The following is a 19,455-nucleotide window of genomic DNA, read 5'->3' as shown; positions in this document are numbered from 1 at the left end:
CCAATTGAAACTCTGTAACCATTCAGTTCCTTAATTTCACATTCCCTATCCTCAGGCCCTGGCAACTACCATTCTTTCTGTCTCTATGAATTTGACTATTCTAGAAATCTCATATAAATGAAATATCTGTCCTTTTGTGACTGGCTGACTTCACTTAGCATATTGTCTTCAATACTTTACCTAGTTGATGCATGTTTCAGAACTCCCTTCTTTTTTTTAAGGTTGAATAGTATTTTATTTATCCATTCATCTATCAGAGGACACTTGGGTTGCTTCTACCTCTTGGCTATTGTGAATAAAGCTGCTATGAACATGGATGCACAAATATCTACAGGACACCTCACTTGCAGTTCTTTTGGATATATACCTAGGAGTGAAATTGAAATTACTGGGCCATTTGATAACTGTTCAATTTTTTTTTTTTTTTGAGGAATCATACATTTTCCCCAGCAGCAGCAGCAGCAGCAGCAGCATTGTACGTTCCCACCAGCAATGTACAAGGGTTCTGTGATAACTTTAGGTAATAGGTACCTAGAATAGGTAATCAACTTGAGTGGCCATGGGATGCCCTGATTACGTATTATATCTGGGTGTGTCTGTTAGGGTACTTCTGGATAAGATTAGCATTTGAATCAGTGGATTTAGTAAAGTAGATTGCCCTCTCCAGTGTGTGAGCATCACCCAATCGGTTGAGGGTCTGAATGGAACAAAGGCAGAGAGAAAGAGGAATCCACCGGTTTTATTTCCTACCTAACTGATCTGGGACACATCATATTATCTTTTCCGGTCCCTAGGCTGTGATTTACACTATGGGCTCTTGATTCTCAGGCCCTTAGACTTGGACTGAGTTATACCAACTAACTCTTCCAGCTATCATAGTCCTTCTACATTCCCAGTTTACATCATCATTCTGAAGAAAGCCATATTAACAACTTAAGCACCTTCATTTTAGGGAATATTCATAAATATCCACTCTCCTGGGGCTTGACCATGCCCAGCAATAACAGGGTCACATGTTCATGCCCAGGAAAAAAGTAAAGTCAGATTTGAAGAAACATTCTGCCATTTCCTCCCTGTTCCAACCTTCGGGTCTGATTTAACATTCTTACTGAAGTGATTCCAGTAGAAGTTGGCTGAAGATCGTAACCATATTATATTTCTTTATATAAATACTTTTCCTTATTTTTTCCAAGGTAAGTATCATTATTTTGTTCATACATGGATTTTATTTTCTGGTGCTCAAGTCAATACAATACTAAATTAAAGAATGGGACTAGTCAGATATTTTTTAGGTAAAGTTTAATTTTTAAAATAGACTTTAATAAGAAATACTTCAAATAAATATCATGACTTTAAAATAATATCATTGTCTAGAGTTTCTGATGATGAATTAAACATATGGAGTTTTTAAGGATATATATGTTTTGATTTTTAAAGAAACTATATACACTTAGAGCATCACAAAATTCTTATAAGTCAGGTATTTTAATGTAAAGCTTTCAGGAAAGCACATATCAAATGTTGAAATAAATTGAAGACATGGTTTTATTCTCTGATCATCATTGAAAGTCTATTTTAGAAAGAAAGTTAACACAAAAAACAGGATGTTACATAGATTGCTGCTTCTTTTCCAAACACTTCTCAATATCATCAAGCACTTGAACGGCAGCCTTTGGAATTCGAGTCCCAGGACCAAATACATTGGAAACTCCAACTTCAAATAGAAACTCATAATCCTGTTGAAAGAATTTATTTAATTAAAGAAGAGACAATATTTTTAATTTCAAGGAAATGAAACTAGGGCAGTAATTACTGATGCCCCCAGCTTTCTCAACTGGTATACTATTCATATTTGAAGCTAAAAAATTTTTCCTTCCCTGGAAGTGCTAATAATAACCACTTGTACCCATTTTCCAAATACCCCAGTGTTTGATATGTGGTAGGAAACATGGCCCACTGAGCAAGAAGTTCTATGCCCCAAATCATATAATTTTCTTTTGCCTTGATTTTCACTACTTGTAATTATTTGTGTTAAATTTAGTATCACATTATAGGTTTGCATTATAAGGCTATTTATTTCCTCTAAGATATTTTGTCTACAGCTAGTGAATGCTAATACTTTTGGGGGGTGTTTTGTTTTAATTTTTTTTTTGCATATAGTTGACATACAGTGTTACACGATTTCAGGTGTACAACACAGTGATTCAAGTTTATACATTAGGTTTTGCTCACCACAAGTGCAGCTACCATCTGTCATGTTACATTGCTATCACAAGATCATTGACTATATTCCTTATGCTGTCTTTTATTTGCATGACTTTTTCATTCCTTAACTAAAAGCCTGTCTTTCCCACTCCCTTTTACACCCTCCCCTCTGGCAACCATCCGTTTGTTTTGTATTTATAGGTCTGATTCTGTTTTTTGTTTATTCCCTTATTTTTTTAAATTCCACTTATATCTGAAATCATGTGGTATTTGTCTTTCTCAGTCTGACTTACTCCACTTAGCATAACATCCTCTAGGTCCATCCATGTTGTCACAAATGGCACAATCTCATCTTTTTTACAGCTGTGTAATAGTCCGTGTTATACACACACACACACACACACACACACACACACCTTCTTTATCATTTGGTCTACAGACTGACACTTAGGTTGCTTCCATATCTTGGCTATTATAAATGATGTTGCAATAAACAGAGGAGTGCACATATTTTTTTGAATTTGTGGGGTTTTTTTCTTTGGGTGAATAGTGGTACTTTGAATTTTGCTTCATGATGAAATTAGATTTTCTGTAAATGAAGATTAGTTCATTTAAAAAAAAATTTCTCTCTTGTTTCCGCTGCTGTTTGTCAGTTTATTTTAAACACAAAGTTTGAGTGAGAAGATTCCCAGGACACAAATACTGCTCCAGGATGTATTCGGTTTAAAAATGAAGGTACCTGTAGCTATAATATTAAGTTTTAAGACAGGCTGTAAATCCCTGATCCTTATCGACTAGGGTGATCATATGGTTTTGTGGTTATTATTATAGCACCCTCTTTATTTTTATGAGTCTTTCTTTTTTCTATTGATGTATAATTGACATTTAACACATTAGCTCTAGGTATACAACATAATGATTTGATATTTGTATATATATTGAAAAATGATCACCACAGTAAGTCCAGTTAACATCCATCAAAAAGTCACAAAACTTAAAAAAAAAAAAAGTTACAAAACTTGTGTATCTGTGTTGAGAACTTTTAAGATTTACTCTTAGTAAGTATCAAATATATGATGCAGCATTATTAACTACAGTGTAACATTATATTCCTATGACTTATTTATTTTCATAACTGAAAGTTTGTACCTTTTGACTAAGTTCATTTGTTTTGCCCATCCCCTGCCTCCTGCCTCTGGTAAGCACCAATTTGTTCCCTGTATATGAGTTTGGGTTTCTGTGGGAGTTGTTTTGTTTTTAAGATTCCACATATAAGTGAGATCACATGGTATTTATTTTTCTCGGTCTGACTTATTTCACTTAGCATAATGCCCTCAAGTTCCATCCATATAGTCACAAATGGCAAAATTTCCTACTTTTTTATGACCAAATAATATTCCATTATGTATATATACCTATCTTCTTTATCAATTCATCCATTACTGGACACTTAGGTTGTTTCCACCTCTTGGCTATTGTAACTAATACATGAACAAACATAGGGGTGCATATTATCTTTTTGAGTCAGCGATTTCATTTTCTTCAGATAAATACCCAGAAGTAGAATTACTGGATTACATGGTAGTTCTATTTTTAATGTGAGAAACCTCTGTACTGTTTTCCATAGTGGCTGCATCAGTTTAGATTCCCACCAACAGTACACAAAGGTTCCCTTTTTCCACATCATCACTAATACTTGTTATCTCTTGCCTTTTTGATAATAGCTATTCTAATAGGTGTGAAATAACAGCTCATTGTGGGGTTTTTTTTTTTCATTGTGGTTTTGATTTGCATTTCCCTAATGCATCTTTTCATGTACCTGCCAGCATCTGTATATGTTCTTTGGAAAATGTCTATTCAGGTCCCCAGCATCTGTATATGTTCTTTGGAAAATGTCTATTCAGGTCCTCTGCCCATTTTTTAGACTTTTTCAACACCTTTTTAAAAGCCCTATATTTATTCTTGAAGTCACATTTAGATGATGAATATGTGGTCATGCCAATTATCCTCCAACTACTTTTTTTTCCTGTCTTTAATATTTCCTTGTAATATTCTTGTAAATACTATATCCTGGCAATGACACTTAACACATCTTACTGAACTTTTCTCCTAAGTCTGAACATATTTTTTTCTTTTTTTTTAAGATTTTTTTTATTTTGCGATGCCTGGATAGCTAAGTTAGTTAAGTATCTGCCTTTGGCTAGGTCATGATTCTGGAAGCCTGGGATCAAGCCCTATGTCAGGCTCCCTATTCACCCTTCTCCCTCTCCCTCTGCCCCTTCCCCTGCTCATGCTCTCTCTCTCTCCTACTCACTTTCTAATAAATAAAATCTTAAAAAAAAAAACTGATTTTTTTTTGGTAAGTAATCTCTACACCCAACGTGCAGTTCAAACTCACAACTCTGAGATCAAGAATCACATGCTCTACCACTACCTGAGCCAGCCAGGCATCCCCTAAGTCTGAACTTCTAAAGTCAGAGAACATTTCTAATCATTTTTATAACCTCAACATTTGACACATTAAAAACACCTCAAGCATGTCATTATTCCTGGGCAGGTGCTATAGATTTAAGATTTCATAAGAAAACAATGAAATAATAAATTGGGGATGGTCAAATTGATAGGTTATCTCTTCTATCTTTCCTAATAATTCTATATATCATTTGCTCTGATCCCTGACTTACGTATTTGAAACGGAAGACTTATCTGGGAAAGGATGGAAATTTTGCAAATGGGGAAAGGGTTCTAGATCTACCTAAGCCTTATAAAATGTACTTTAGGGATCCCTGGGTGGCGCAGCGGTTTGTCGCCTGCCTTTGGCCCAGGGTGCGATCCTGGAGACCCGGGATCAAATCCCATATCGGGCTCCCGGTGCATGAAGCCTGCTTCTCCCTCTGCCTGTGTCTCTGCCTCTCTCTCTCTCTCTCTCTCTCTCTCTCTGTGACTACCATAAATAAATAAATTTAAAAAAATAAAAAAATAAAATAAATAAAATAAAATGTACTTTAGTGAGCAGATAAAATGTTGGAAACAAGTAACTCTAAATAAAGGATACACAGGTATTCTTTGTACTATTTTCATTTTGTATCTTACTATTAGTTTGAAATTATTTTCAAATAAAAACTTATTTCAAAACATCGTCTACTGAGCTGGCCAGGCATATAATCATAGTGTCTACTACATAAAATAAGTAAGCATCATGGGGCTGCTAACCTTGCCGAAAATATTTGGAAACCACTGCGTTGAAGAAGGTCAGAAGTTCCAGACTGTAGTTAACACACACTGGTGAGGACAGATCATATTTATTTAATTGAGCTGCAGAATCTCTAAGCTCCACGATGGCAGTGGCAAAATCTGTTTTGATTAACCACCATATATTAGTGATTCCTAATTTGAAATCTAAATGACTTTCAGCTGAGTAATAGTGCTATTTTATATACTTACTGCAAACAAATAATGCGAAAAATGCATAGGTGGTGACTGCTACAATTATAAAGGATACTCATATTAACACACAAGTGTGTCATTATTGAAAATAATCTTTAGTCTTTAAACTCACAGGGAAAAAAGTATGGAAAACATTTACAGATGCTTTGAGTAATTCAAATATCCATATCCAGAGGGTTAATACAACTTGTGTAAAATGTGTTTCTTGAAAATGTCAGCTCATTTAGATAACAAGCCTGTGTTTTTTCTCAACTCATATTGCAATTCCAATATTTTGTGCAGCCTAATTATTTTAGTTCTTAAATTTTATCATGTCTAAGAGCTTAGACAGTATAGATTCTAAAACTGCAATACAAATAAAAGTTTCCATAGACAGACAATAAAGAATAAAAGCCCTTTCAAAAGCCCATATAGTAAAGTATATTTGTGAAAATAATAAGCAAATATGTTTAGAAAAGCAGTTTTCTGTTGACTATATCACCATAAGTATTATGTTGCTAGAAAGAATAAATAATATAATTTGGTTGCTAGCCCCACATTATTATAAACCTCACAATTTCATACATATATTTTCTGATTTCCTAAGTAGTATATAAGTCACTGTTTTATATTCTGAATGGAATAAAAGAAAAAATTTTAGACTTAGACATAAGATCACATTTCAATGATAGGTTCCTACTATAGGGGAGGGGTCTTAGCATCCATCAATCTCATTTAGAGCAATCTCATATATACTTCTACTTTTTCTATTCTCAGTAGAAAAAGAAAACTTGATATAATTGAAAACTGGATTGGAAATAGAACAAATTTGTATCTTAACTAATTATTTTAAATGACAGGTAAGGTAATATGTGGAAGGTATCACCCCATCCCATCAATAAATTAACTGATTGTCAACTAGCATTCATTTCTCCTTTTCTAAGAGGATCCACATTTTTATTCAAGAATCCACCTCTTCTCCAATCAGGGAAAATTCAAACTATTGACTTTTCAGGGCTGGCTGATTCCATTTCTGGATTACGATATTTTTAGCTCTAAGAAAACTATACCCCAATCAAATTAGTTTTAATGAAGAAGATATTCTGCAAAACCATGTAACTGAAACAGCTCTGAGTTAGGGCAACATCCATGGATGGAAACATGGAAGAAATGAATAAGGTAAGCTACTCTAAACCAATAGAAGCATGTGCTGCTGACTGGTTAACCAAAGGACTCACTTCATTACCAAGACAAAGAGTGTTCCTATATCTGTGCTTGAGGGTTGATACATGCACTGGTGTGTTCATCATTCTTCTCTCTTCTAGCTGTGAGATTTTATTACTTTTATCCTGTTCCTTTTCCATCATTCTTTATTGAATATGAAGAAAGTATATATCTAGGTTACTAATTTGCAAAGAGGTAATTCCCTCATAAAAGCTTTATAAATTGTTAAATTTGGGGATCCCTGGGTGGCTCAGCGGTTTGGCGCCTGCCTTTGGCCCAGGGCGCGATCCTGGAGTCCCGGGATCGAGTCCCGCGTCGGGCTCCCGGTGCATGGAGCCTGCTTCTCCCTCCTCCTGTGTCTCTGCCTCTCTCTCTCTCTCTCTCTCTCTCTTATAAATAAATAAATAAATCTTTAAAAAAAATAAAAATAAAAATAAATTGTTAAATTAAATTATATATAATGAATTATAATATAGCTTGAATAGAAAACAACATCCCGATCAAATCAAATGTGGGAATTCTCTAAGCACAGAGCCCTGAACTCTACATAGCACTCTACATAGCTTGCCCATGAAGCAGGCTCTGTTTTGTAGTTAGCTTTCTAATCACAGGTGCTCACTAACAGGCCCAAAGGCAGAGTAGGAAACAAGCATCTTGCCCAAGAGCAAACATCCCTTGCTAGAGGGATGCAACTTTCTCTCCAACCCATGCCTCTCACATCCATCTTTGCCCCAGTTCTTTGAAACATCTTATGTAATTGGGAAACACTTGGGAGGTTTTGCTAGAATAAAGAAAAAAAAAAAAAGAAAGAAAGAAAGAAAACAACATCCCCCACATTTTTAGTAAAATTTACTTTGTAAAATCACCAGGAAATAATTTAGATCAAAATCTATATCAAATTTATCTTTAGTAAACATATACAGTAAATTAGAAACTAAATATAAACTAATATTACTCAGAATTCCCATTACAGTACTAGAAAAATACAGAATACAGGAGATGAACAATACCTGTGGTGGTATCACCCCTCCACACATGACAAGAATATCTGGCCGTCCGAGGGAGTTAAGTTCTTTGATGAGTTCAGGAACAAGGGTTTTATGACCAGCAGCGAGTGTGCTCACACCCACAGCATGAACATCTGCATCCACAGCCTGCTGGGCCACTTCACGGGGAGTCTAAAATAATCAGAAGGTCAAGAAACAAATCATCATTTATTATAAAAAGTATTTTAAGACTGTTACCTACTTAACTGGCATTCCAAGGTTTTCCTCATTAAAAATCTTGAAGTGAATAACTTCAAATTTCATCATTCTCAAATCATAAATACCAACTCATCCAATTGATAAAATAAACACTAGTGCTATATTTGCTTCTAGCCCTAGAATTTATCAATTAGATTTAAGTTACACCAAAATATAGTTCCCAAAAAACCTTAGATAAGAAATATAGACAAAATATATTATCTTTCCATGTTACAATTTTTGAAAACTACATCTGTTGTCTTATCAACATTTATTGAATGGTTGAGCAGTACAAGACAACACATTATATAGTATCTATGAAGTAAAAGACTAAACATAAAATTCAATATGAAAAGTGAATCTTCAGTTTTAAAATAGAATGGGAAAGAGTTATGTTAGCAAGATGGCACACTAGGAAGCTCCAGGACCTCGGTCTCCCATGAAGACACTGAACAACGTACAAATCAAAATAACATGAGAACTCTAGAAACCAGTGAAGGGACTACAACATCTTGGCAAATACATAAACAAGAAAGGAATGGTGCCAGTATGATTGTTCTTCATTATTAACTGGATTTAACCAGTATGAAATACAGAATCATAAAGGATATTTTCAAGTATTCAATTATGTACTGAGTTACCCAGAATCATATTCATTTTCTGGAATGAGTCTATACCATTTGCTTTGATCATGTGCATGTATTCAAATCACTTCATATAAAAGATACCTACAAGCTTCTCATTGTAAATATACTGTAATTTGAGAAACTTGGAAAGGAAAAGGTTATCTCAAAAACCACTGAACAATCATAAGCTCAAAAAATTATCAAAATCTGAAAATTTCCTTAATTTGGGAGTATTTTAAGGCTCATAATTTCAGTGTGAAAACAAAAGATTCTATGTTCTCAGTAATGGAGCCACATTTAAGATCTTTAGGTAAAACACACAGCGTATTGGTAAAACCTTCAGTCTGGTGAAAAATATAACCTATGAAATTAAAACCTTTAAGAAAATGTGCATATTCTTGGTATTAAGAAATTTAATTGTTATATGCATGATTGGTCATTCACATCATCCATGTTATAAAATTTATTAGATTAAAATTCCATTTAAACAAATTCAGTTCCATGCTTTATGCTTATACACATTAAATTGAATTTTGTGTTCAAATGTTGAACATCTTAAAACTTCAAATTTAATTTTAATTAAATCAGACACAGAACTGTAAGAAAGTACCTTCACCCACAGATAAGTTTTCTTTTTTTTTAAGGACAAAGTATTATGTTAACAAAGTTGGTAGTACTAAAAGGTAAATTATATTTTTATAGATGGCATTTAATAGGGAAATGAACCTAGAGCTCTTTGAAAAATTCTTGCAAATGCCAATGGATGACAATTGTTTTTAATTACTTTTATTTTATATAAAAAAATATTTCCCAAAAGCTACTGCTAAATATCAGGAATTATTATATTTGGTCATTATTTAAAACAAAGGAGCACCTAGGTGGCTTAGTCAGTTAAGTGTTGGAGTCTTGATTTCAGCTCAGCTCATGATCTCAGGGTCCTGGGATCAAGACCCATGTTGGGCTCCCACTGAGTGAGGCACCTGCTTGTCTCCCTCTCCCTCTGCCCTTCCCTCCTGTCTCTCTCCCCCTCCCTAAAACAAACAAATAGGCAAACAAAAAGCTAACATAAAAGGGTGGTAGAATAGAAGTAAAAAACTAGAATGGGAAAGTATTCAACTCAAAGGAAGAATGAAAGCAATCTATTTATTTAGTCTAAAATATATTTGAGATTCTTAACAAAATCTAGCTTAAATGCATTTATGAATTTACCTACCAACACAGCTCAAGGATGTATCTATCTCCTGAAGTTCAGGCTAACTCTTCATAGTAAAAACTTCTTCTAGACTCTCTAATAGTAGTATTTAAAAATTCAAAAGGGAAAACTTACAAATTCTACAAAGGGCCGCCCTCTTCAGGAAAGTTTACTTCTTTGGTGGTGAAAAGTCTTCACCTTAGTTGACCCATCTGCAGTGTGGAATAACAGACTTTCCTTTTCATTGAAACTCTTTCTTCCTCAGTTTTTTATCTCACTCCTCACTCCATTCCCTTTCCCTTCTTTGCTGCCTCCTTTTCTTTTTCCTTTTAATGTTCAAGTTCTCATCTCAAATACATTCTTAGTGGGAAGTTAAATCAGTTTCCATGGCTTTATGTACCATTTACACATTGATAAGTCTGAAAATCTTATTTATTATGGAGGCCTCTCTTCTATGCTCCAGACATGCATATAAACTCACATGGTCATCTTCACCTGAGTGTTCTGTAAGCCAGTTCTCTTAAGCCTGCCTCCTTATCTGTAAATAGCCCTCTCTTTAAATTTTCTTCACAATCTTAGCTGACTTCTGCTAACCCTGACACTGCTTCAGTTAAGGCCTGCCTTGCTTCTCACTCAGATTACTGAACTACTTAACTGGATTCTTTGCACCTAGTCATGGCTCTTCTCAATCCACTTCAGAAAGTGATTTTCCGTGCTCGCTTCGGCAGCACATATACTAAAATTAGAAAGTGATTTTTCTGGAAAGTGAGCTTTCTAAAGTATACATTTGATTGTCACTCTGACTAAACACCTTTGGGATAATGTTCAAACTTCTCAGAATGGCATATAAGGCTCTTCATCTTAATCTACATACCATCCCAAGCTCTGTATTCTAACTGTACTAAACTTCTTACAGTTTCCTGAAGACATCATGCCTTCATGGTTCTGTACCTCTGCTCAAGCCAACTCTTCTTCTTAGCATGCCCTTCCCTGCCTTGCTCTCCAGGCTTCTGAAGGGCACAGCTCACCTATAAGTTCCAGGACACTTGGACAAGTTCCTTGTTCAAACTTCAATTACAGTGATTATTATTCTGCTATGATTACTGATAAGTAAATCTCTTTCTGTTCAGAGTCTGTAACCTCCCTGAAGACAAAAATCATATCTTACTCAACTCTGAACCTAGCATTTGATAGATGATCAATAGGTATATAGTGGATAAAGCTTTTTAATATAAAAGTTATTACAATGTACTCAACCAAAGATATTTTGTAAAGAATGACTGTTGTATCACTCTATAGAGGATTTCAGCTTCATTTACTTCCAACAAATTAACTTGCTGAATCAAATATTTTGTGATTAAATAAACTACTACTAGAGAATAACAAGAATAGAAATCTAATTATGAATTCCGCTCTCACTGTGATGTTTGATTTCCCTTTCAAAACACTTTCCACCAATCCATTATGGGCTATCTTTCCCATAAATTATTAGTCAAATCTCAATAAATGATACAATAAGACCTCTGAAAATAACCTACAGTTTCAGAAGCCTAGTAACAATTTTAGTTACTGATACTGATTTTACAAAGTTTTAGAAACACGTACATTAACATAAATTACATTACTTTCCTATTTCTGCCATAATTAACTGGATTATATGCATTTAAAAATAGATTGGGGAATTTTGCTGAACTCATCTTCTTTTATAACTTGAAAAATATTGTCACGGTTTATCATCTTAATATTATTTTTTTCTGAATTTAAGTGATTTATGACCCTCTTTTTGAAACTCCAACAATTTTCAGTACCTGAAAAAGAGGACCTATGTCCACATCAAAACCAAGATCAGCAAATCCTGTAGCAATAACTTTTGCTCCTCTGTCATGTCCATCTTGTCCCATTTTTGCCACAAGAAGACGAGGTCTGCGGCCTTCGCGTTCCATAAATTTATTAACCCTAAGAACATTTTAAAATAGAACAGCTACTAAAAAGTAGTAATACTAAAATACAATGGTTATATAGCAATTGTCCAAAGGTAAGACATAAAAACTATAATTTATTAACAGCAAATCTTTCAAGTTTATTTAAAAACACCTTTTTACATCTGTTTACTCATATTTTGTGAATATCTCTATTTCAAATTGAGAATTCCATTAAGGCCTGGATATGCTTACCACCTTTCCCTTAAAGGAAAGTCTGAAAGATGGCACAGCCAATAAGCTCGTAACAATTGAGAAAATCACGGTGAAACACGATGAGGAAATGACAACTTTTCACCTTCTTAAGCCAGTCTCCAGAGTATAAGATACATAAATATTTAAATATAAACTAAAAGGTGCCTTTCAGAGTTATTTATAAAAATGTGACTCACTAGTTGTTTTGAACTGTCCGTATCTCACTTACCCATCACAAGTGTGAACTCCTCCAAGCTGAAAGCAATGTGGTGCCTTCTAATGACAGTTAATCAGAGTATCTGCTAGCTTAAATCAATAAATTTACACCCCATGTGAAAAAGTACTACATTTGTTTTTTTTTAAGAGAAAAAAATTTCCATTTTGATGACTTTCACCTTGGATGTTTTGATATTTATAACTAGTGACATAAAAAGAGGGAAATTTATTACAAAGGTTGAGAAGAACAATCATCAGAAAGCTACATACCTGGGAAGTATGAAAAATTTATATTAATTTTAATGTCCTAATCATGTTTGACAGTGTTACCTACTGTCAGTCAAGAGAGTTTGATTTTAATTTATGTATAGATGGCACAAAATACTTATTTTCAAACAGGAAAATTATTTTATAATTATAATTATTTCAGCAATTAAACAATTTGAATAAACTTAGGAAATGTATACTGTAGTAAGGAAACTAAAATATAAGTACCCAGGGGATATGAAGCAGTATCAATGTTAATTAGACAAACATTTGTTTTATTTATATTTATATATATATATATATATATATATATATATATATATATATATATTTTTTTTTTTTTTTTTTTATTACATTTTATTTATTTATTTGCAAAAGAGAGAGCTCACAGAGGGAAAGGAAGAAACAGACTCTTGGCTGACCAGAGGGCTCCACATGAGGCTTGATCCCAGGACCTTGTGATCATGATCTGAGCAGAAGGCAGATGTTTAACCAACTGAGCCACCCAGGTGCCCACAAACATTTGTTTTAAATGAGAAATACCTAAAGGGAACTATGGTGAAAATTCAAAATATTACATTAGTAAAACTACAGACTAACAGGACAGTCGATTCAAATGTTTTCCAAATGGTGTGTGAGAAAATTAAGCCTGTAGCTGACTCATGGGTATTAAGTTAATAAAAAAGACATTCTGGTTAAAGAAATCTCACATATTACCTCTTGATAGCAAATGTTATTTCTTTACTTTCTCCAAATTCCTGGCGATAGGCTCCACTCACCATACGATCATTAGCTTTATGTTCACCAAACACCTTTTTCATAGCATCTGTGATTTCTCCAACTGTACATCTAAAATATTAAAATAATAAAGGCGCTATTAACATCATCATTGAGACAAAAGTACTTACTTTAATACTTAATATAATTAGACATATTTTATTACCTAAGTAAAAAATAGGCTATCAAAAATCTTATGCTATTTGTCTTTCTCTGATTGACTTATTTTGCTTAAATAAGAATGCTTTTTTACTGCATTGATAAAAGTCTCTCTCCTCAGAATACTTATGAAAAATAATTCTGGAAGCCTCTATACATAGCAATATCTTTTTAACAACTGTTAACTAAAAAATGACTAAATGATTTAAAAACTGTAAGTAGATAAGCATGTAAAGGTTACATGAATAATTCACCAAATACAATTTGGCAATACAAATAGGCAAAGAAAGCAAGATTCCCACTGATACTTTTTTTTTTTTTTTTTGAGAGAGAGAGAGAGAGAGCATGAGCAAGGGGAGGGGCAGAGGGGGAGAGAGGATCCTAAACAGACTCCAGGCCCAGTGCGGAGCCAAACTTGGGGCTTGATCTCACAACCCTAAGATCATGATAGGTCAGCTGAAATCAAGAGTTGGACACTTAACTATCTGAGCCACCCAGACACCCCTCCTGCTGATACATTTTGATAGGAAGTAGGTCTTTTAGCATATTCCATCCATTTGTTTATTCATTCAACATTGATTGAATGCCGAATATGGGCCAACCAAGGTAAGTGCTAGACATATGGTGATAAATGAGACTGGGGTTGATCTTATAGAACTTATCTTTTAATCAGGGGACACAGATAATACACAGGCACACAAATGAATTAATAAGAATTTCATATGATAATAAGCACTTTGAACACACTGAAACAGGTGAAAGAGGGTCTCTGGGGAAGCTATTCTAAAGATAATGAAGATATTAAGATACAACTTTTCAACTAAGACCTAAATGATTTGAGAAGGAGAAACTCAAGGGAACATAAGGGGGAAAACTATTTGAAAAAGAAAGTACTAAATGCAAAAATTCTGAGAGGTAGAAAAACATGTTCTTTGCTCTAAAACTAGAAAGAAGGACACTGGGAACACAGCATCATGAAGGAAATAGAATAAGATGAAATCACAGATACAGGTCAGAATCATATCTCACACAATCTTGCAGGCCGTGGTAAGATTAGATTTTAATTTTATTTATTTATTTATTTATTTTAGATTTTAATTCAAAAGCCATGGGAGACCATTGCAGGACTTTAGCAGAGAAGTCTTATTTCTTTTAAGAAATTAAAACTGGAAAAAAAAATACACACACACAAACCCAACCCATATACTATGTATTTACTCTATCCCTTAAGCACTTAAAACAACATGTTAAAAAAAAAAGTTCATTATATTAGGCAATACGTAACAAAAGCAAAAATAATTCATTTAGTGACATCATATACTGGAAGAAATTTTTCTGTGGTTTACTTGCTTTTCTGCATGTCCTATTAGGCAAAGCATTGACTGCCCTTTATTTTCGACTATCTATTCAAAGATAACTACACAGTGAAAAGCTTTGGAAGACAGAGAAACCTTGTCTACCTCTGAAAAGAGAGTAGGTTTACTGTTAAAAATAAAAATGTCTCCCTATACTTGAAAGTACATCAAACTTCTCAATCTACAAATGAGTGACATGAATTCATTACAATAGTTTCAAATATCCTGGGCCATGGGGAAATACACAGTATTAATATACTTCACCCACTCTGGTGAGTAGATGGTAAAGGAGGCTTAGCTGCCTCCGAAGGGCTTCAGTGAGTTTTTTTGTTTTCACTTGCTGCAACTCTTAAAAGGCTGGTTCATCTTTTCTCATCTTTGAATACTTTTGACCCTTTCCCAAACCTTGTTAGAAAGCTTTAGTAACTAGTGGCTAAACAAAATTTAGCTGGTTGCACAGATCTGTTAATGAACTCAAATACAGAATCTGTTCACGGATTTTAAATACACCTTCAATAGCTCCACATGCATACAGAATAGCTCCACATGCTTACAGAAGAGTGGACCCTAGAGTATCATGAATAATGCTTTATCTGCTCAAACCCTGGTAATGACCAAGTATTGTAAATGCATAAAATGTCTTCAGGAACCCCACTGTTTGGCTAGCTGGCCACCTGGCTGCACTGTCCTGCAGCACACTGTGGCACATGGATTCCTGGGGTGCTCAGCATGCTACCTTTCATCCAATGAAGGAAATGGGAGAGCTTAAGCATCTTTCTTGCTCAGAAAGGTTTCATGATACCCCTGGAACCTACATGAATTCACTTATAATTCATTACCATCAAGCTGCTAAAATGACCAACCTTCAGCTTTTTCCTAGAGATGGGAAATGAGCACATGCACCTGAACAGTTCTCACTACCTTATTTTGCCAGTAACTGAATATGACAAAATCAATCACTTTTGCCCTGTTTTGTTCATTCATTTGTAGAAATGTTTAGAACTAAATTAGCTAGTTAATAATGATCTGAAGGTATTTTCCTTTGTAAGATGGGCTTTCTCAAAACCTGAGGACTGCATGCTTGTATATTTTAAATGTTAATGTTTCATTTTTAAATTTTATTTAAGAGGATTAAATCCTCTTAATGTTTACATGTTTAAAAAAATATGAATGCTGTAAGCGCACAGATATTTAAAGAAAATAAGAACTAACTTCATTTGAGTTTCCAATACTTTCTTTTAGGCTCACATGGTTTTTATAATCAACTTTTTTAAGTAACTACACTTTAAAAAGCTAAACTGGTCCACTTCTATTATTTGGAAATCTCCAAATTTCTTTTTTTTTTTTTTTTAAGACTTTATCTATTTGTTCATGAGAGACATAAAGAGAGAGAGGCAGAGACACAGGCAGAGGGAGAAGTAGGCTCCATGCAGGGAGCCTGACGTGGGACTGGATTCCGAGTCTCCAGGATCATGCCCTGGGCTGAAGGCAACGCTAAACCACTGAGCCACCCAGGCTGCCTGGAAATCTCCAAATTTCAATATCCTCACCTTGCACGAGCTGCATCCACTGCAAGAGCCAGAATATTCCCATCTCCACTAGCAGCACATTCAGTCAGTGCAGAAAGACATCGTTCAGCCAAATCTTGATCTCTGATGGCTTTGACCTTATGAAAAAGTCAAGAAAAGGGACAATTTATGTGAATACCTAATAAAACAGAGATCAGGAAATTAGACATTGATATATATCACATAGAAATTGTTCCATAATCCTAAAACTCAAAAACAAAAGGAAAGACAAGGAGAGAATAAATGTATCCTAGGTCGGATACTCATTCAATTCATTCATTCATTCATTAAATAAACATTAAAGGGCTTCCTAAAATAATACTGAATTCTGGATAATTCTGATAAGTCAGAAACAAGCAGGGCAATAATAAAAAATAGATGGTGACTCTCCCATATAGTACATGCTACTTAGGCTTTACTAAGGTAACAGGACATTGAAAACAAGTAGATCTTTTATATGCATAATTTCAAAGGCACACTAAAGAATAAGAGTGACAAGGAAGAAAAAATAATAACAGGTTATAATTTAGAAAACATTTCAGTTACATGTTGTTTTCCTTAACTAATTAACAATATATTGGTAATAATATATCCGTGTATTGTTTTTCTTTATTCAAAAATAACCCAAAGAGGGGCACCTGGGGTTGGCTAAGTCAGTTATGTATCAGTCCTGTGATCTCAACTCAGGTCTTCATCTCTGAGTTTTGAGTTTAAGCCCTGTATTGGGTCTAAAAAATAATAAAGAAAGAAATCCAGAAGAGACAAGAGACAATGAAAAATAGCAAGAGAGTCAAAAAGACAATGAAAAGCATGGTCAAAAACTTTTCCTGTCAGGTCCTAGCTCTACTCTGCTTTACCAATAACCTGCCTAAACAAAGTTACATAAAATCCAATTTCTTACAAGTTTGCATCACCTATAAAAGACTAAAATATGATACTACTCAAGATGCTACTAAAATCTTGTATCTATACGCAGAAGTGGACCAGAAATCTTATATTAAGGGCAAGGAAAAACCCAACTCCATTATCATTATTGAATTTTTCTCTTGCTTGAAATAAAGTTTAACATCATTTATGGCAAATGAAACCCCTCAAATTATGAGGGTGCAGAGTTAACAAAAGCCTAAAGTATAAGAGAAGAGAAAAGGAGTTTTCCTAACATAATAAATATTCAGACTTTTGTGATGACTGAAAATAAAATGCTACATCCTAAATAGGACCTTTTAAAAAATGACAAAAATGTGAGAGAGGGGTCATTGTCTCCTGATTGAGGGTGAAAATGGAAATAATGTCATTAAACATCTGCCATTACTGGGCGCTATATTTTATGTTGGCAAATTGAATTTAAATTTTAAAAAATTAAATAAAAAAATAAATAACTGCCATTAACTATAATAGAAAAAAATAGAAGATGATAGTTGTGCATTCAGTTTCACTGAACAAACCCTATTAGATTCCTAAAGAATATCTAAACTGAGGAGGGGAAAAAGAAGTCAGATCTTAAATTTTCACAGGGAAATTAAACTGAGGAAAACCATTAAAGATCACTAAAGAATGTCAAGTCTCTTGCCTTAGAAATAAAAGTAAGTATAAAAGATAAAGAGCCCACCATAGCTTCATACAATAGAAATATATAGGTTGTTAACTGTAAGACCATGTTTTATCTTAGTATTTCATATACTTTGATTCATCTTGGCAAGAAATTGGAACTAAAGTAAGACAGAACTCTAGTTTCAATCAAAATAAATATATTTCATTTATAAACTGTATCTTACTTACAGCACCATCAAATATATTTGAATTAAAAAGAAACAGAAAGCAAATGATTCTTTCAGAGTAGTATCAGAAACCAGGGTCTGATCAGAAACAAATTATAGTGAGAAGTCCTGGGTTCAGATACTCTGAACTTAATTTGGTTTTGATTTTGAGTGAGTTACATAATCATTTAAGCCTTTGTTTTAATCTATAAATTATGGGAAGTATTATTATTATAGCAGTTTTTAATAGCAATATGTAAGTTTCACAGAGACAGCTGTCAAGATTTAAAACATGAGTGTTACAAATAAACCATGAAGTTCCAACAAATAAACCATGAAGGTCCAATTTTTCTAAAATAAATAAATAAATAAATAAATAAATAAATAAATAAATAAAACATGAGTGTTTAGTGTCAACAGACTTACATTTGAGTCTTGGTTGTTCAATTATTTATTCTGGTCAAGTTTCTCAAACTCAAACTTATCTTTAGTTTCCTTAACATTTTTTTTTTTAAGATTTCATTTATTTATTTGACAGAGAGAGAGAAAGCACAAGCAAGGGGTAGCACCAAGAAGAGGGAGAGAGAGAAGCAGACATCCCACCAAGCAGGGAGCCCAACAGGGGGCTCAATTCCAGGACACTGGGATCATGATCTGAGCCAAAGGCAGATGCTTAACCCATTGAGCCACCCAGGTGCCTTTAACTTTAAATTTCTTTAACTTTAAAATGTTGGGAAATAATGCCCACCTCATGTAGTTGTTATGAGGCTTAATAAGCACAACAATGTAGGGGCTTATACAGTGCCGAGAATATAGAAAGCACTCAAAAAACGATAGCTGTTATTACCTTCTTGAGTTTTTCAATTTGCTTGTTACGCACTGAAGTATTATCAATCGCCAGAACTTCCACAGATTCTTCTTTTTCCAATTGGTACTTATTTACTCCAACAATTATTTCAGAACCTATTAATTTCCCAGAGGAAAACAATATGTAGATAGTAATGCTCTGATCATCACTTACTTTCCCTATAAGCTTAATATTTTTACATAGTATTCTTAAATCCTAATAAAACTTCAATATAGATCAACAAATTATATCCCAATAAAATGAGAAGAGAGGGGAAAGAAAAGTTATGTATCAGAATCTCTGTAAGGGATTTTTGTTTTATTATTGTTATTTTATTATTCTCCCAAAGTTATTATTCTTCCCAGAGTTTCCTGATAAACACTTCTAACACTACAAAATTAAAATAATAATACCAGCA

The 19,455-nt window shown here is 33.9% G+C and overlaps 1 protein-coding gene across 5 annotated transcripts in view; it reads right to left on the bottom strand.

Annotated features, from left to right (window-relative positions):
* Window positions 1–1,466: 1,466 nt before the first annotated feature.
* Window positions 1,467–19,455, bottom strand: part of MMUT (methylmalonyl-CoA mutase) — a 32,237-nt gene continuing 14,248 nt past the window's right edge. For 4 of the 5 annotated variants that reach the window (XM_077903717.1, XM_077903716.1, XM_077903715.1 and 1 more), the window contains exons 8-13: window positions 19,038–19,153; window positions 16,416–16,531; window positions 13,292–13,423; window positions 11,726–11,873; window positions 7,866–8,033; window positions 1,467–1,736 (exon numbers count right to left, since the gene is read on the bottom strand). In XM_077903717.1, coding sequence (XP_077759843.1) covers window positions 1,608–1,736; window positions 7,866–8,033; window positions 11,726–11,873; window positions 13,292–13,423; window positions 16,416–16,531; window positions 19,038–19,153 — 809 coding nt within the window. In that variant the 3' untranslated portion in view covers window positions 1,467–1,607. Of the gene's footprint in view, window positions 1,737–5,418; window positions 5,560–7,865; window positions 8,034–11,725; window positions 11,874–13,291; window positions 13,424–16,415; window positions 16,532–19,037; window positions 19,154–19,455 lie in introns of all 5 variants that reach the window. The other variant, XR_013383411.1, reaches the window with a different exon arrangement.

This window comes from Canis aureus, chromosome 7, assembly GCF_053574225.1.
Source record: "Canis aureus isolate CA01 chromosome 7, VMU_Caureus_v.1.0, whole genome shotgun sequence".
NCBI lineage: Eukaryota > Metazoa > Chordata > Mammalia > Carnivora > Canidae > Canis > Canis aureus.
This window is presented reverse-complemented; position numbering and strand designations above follow the sequence as displayed.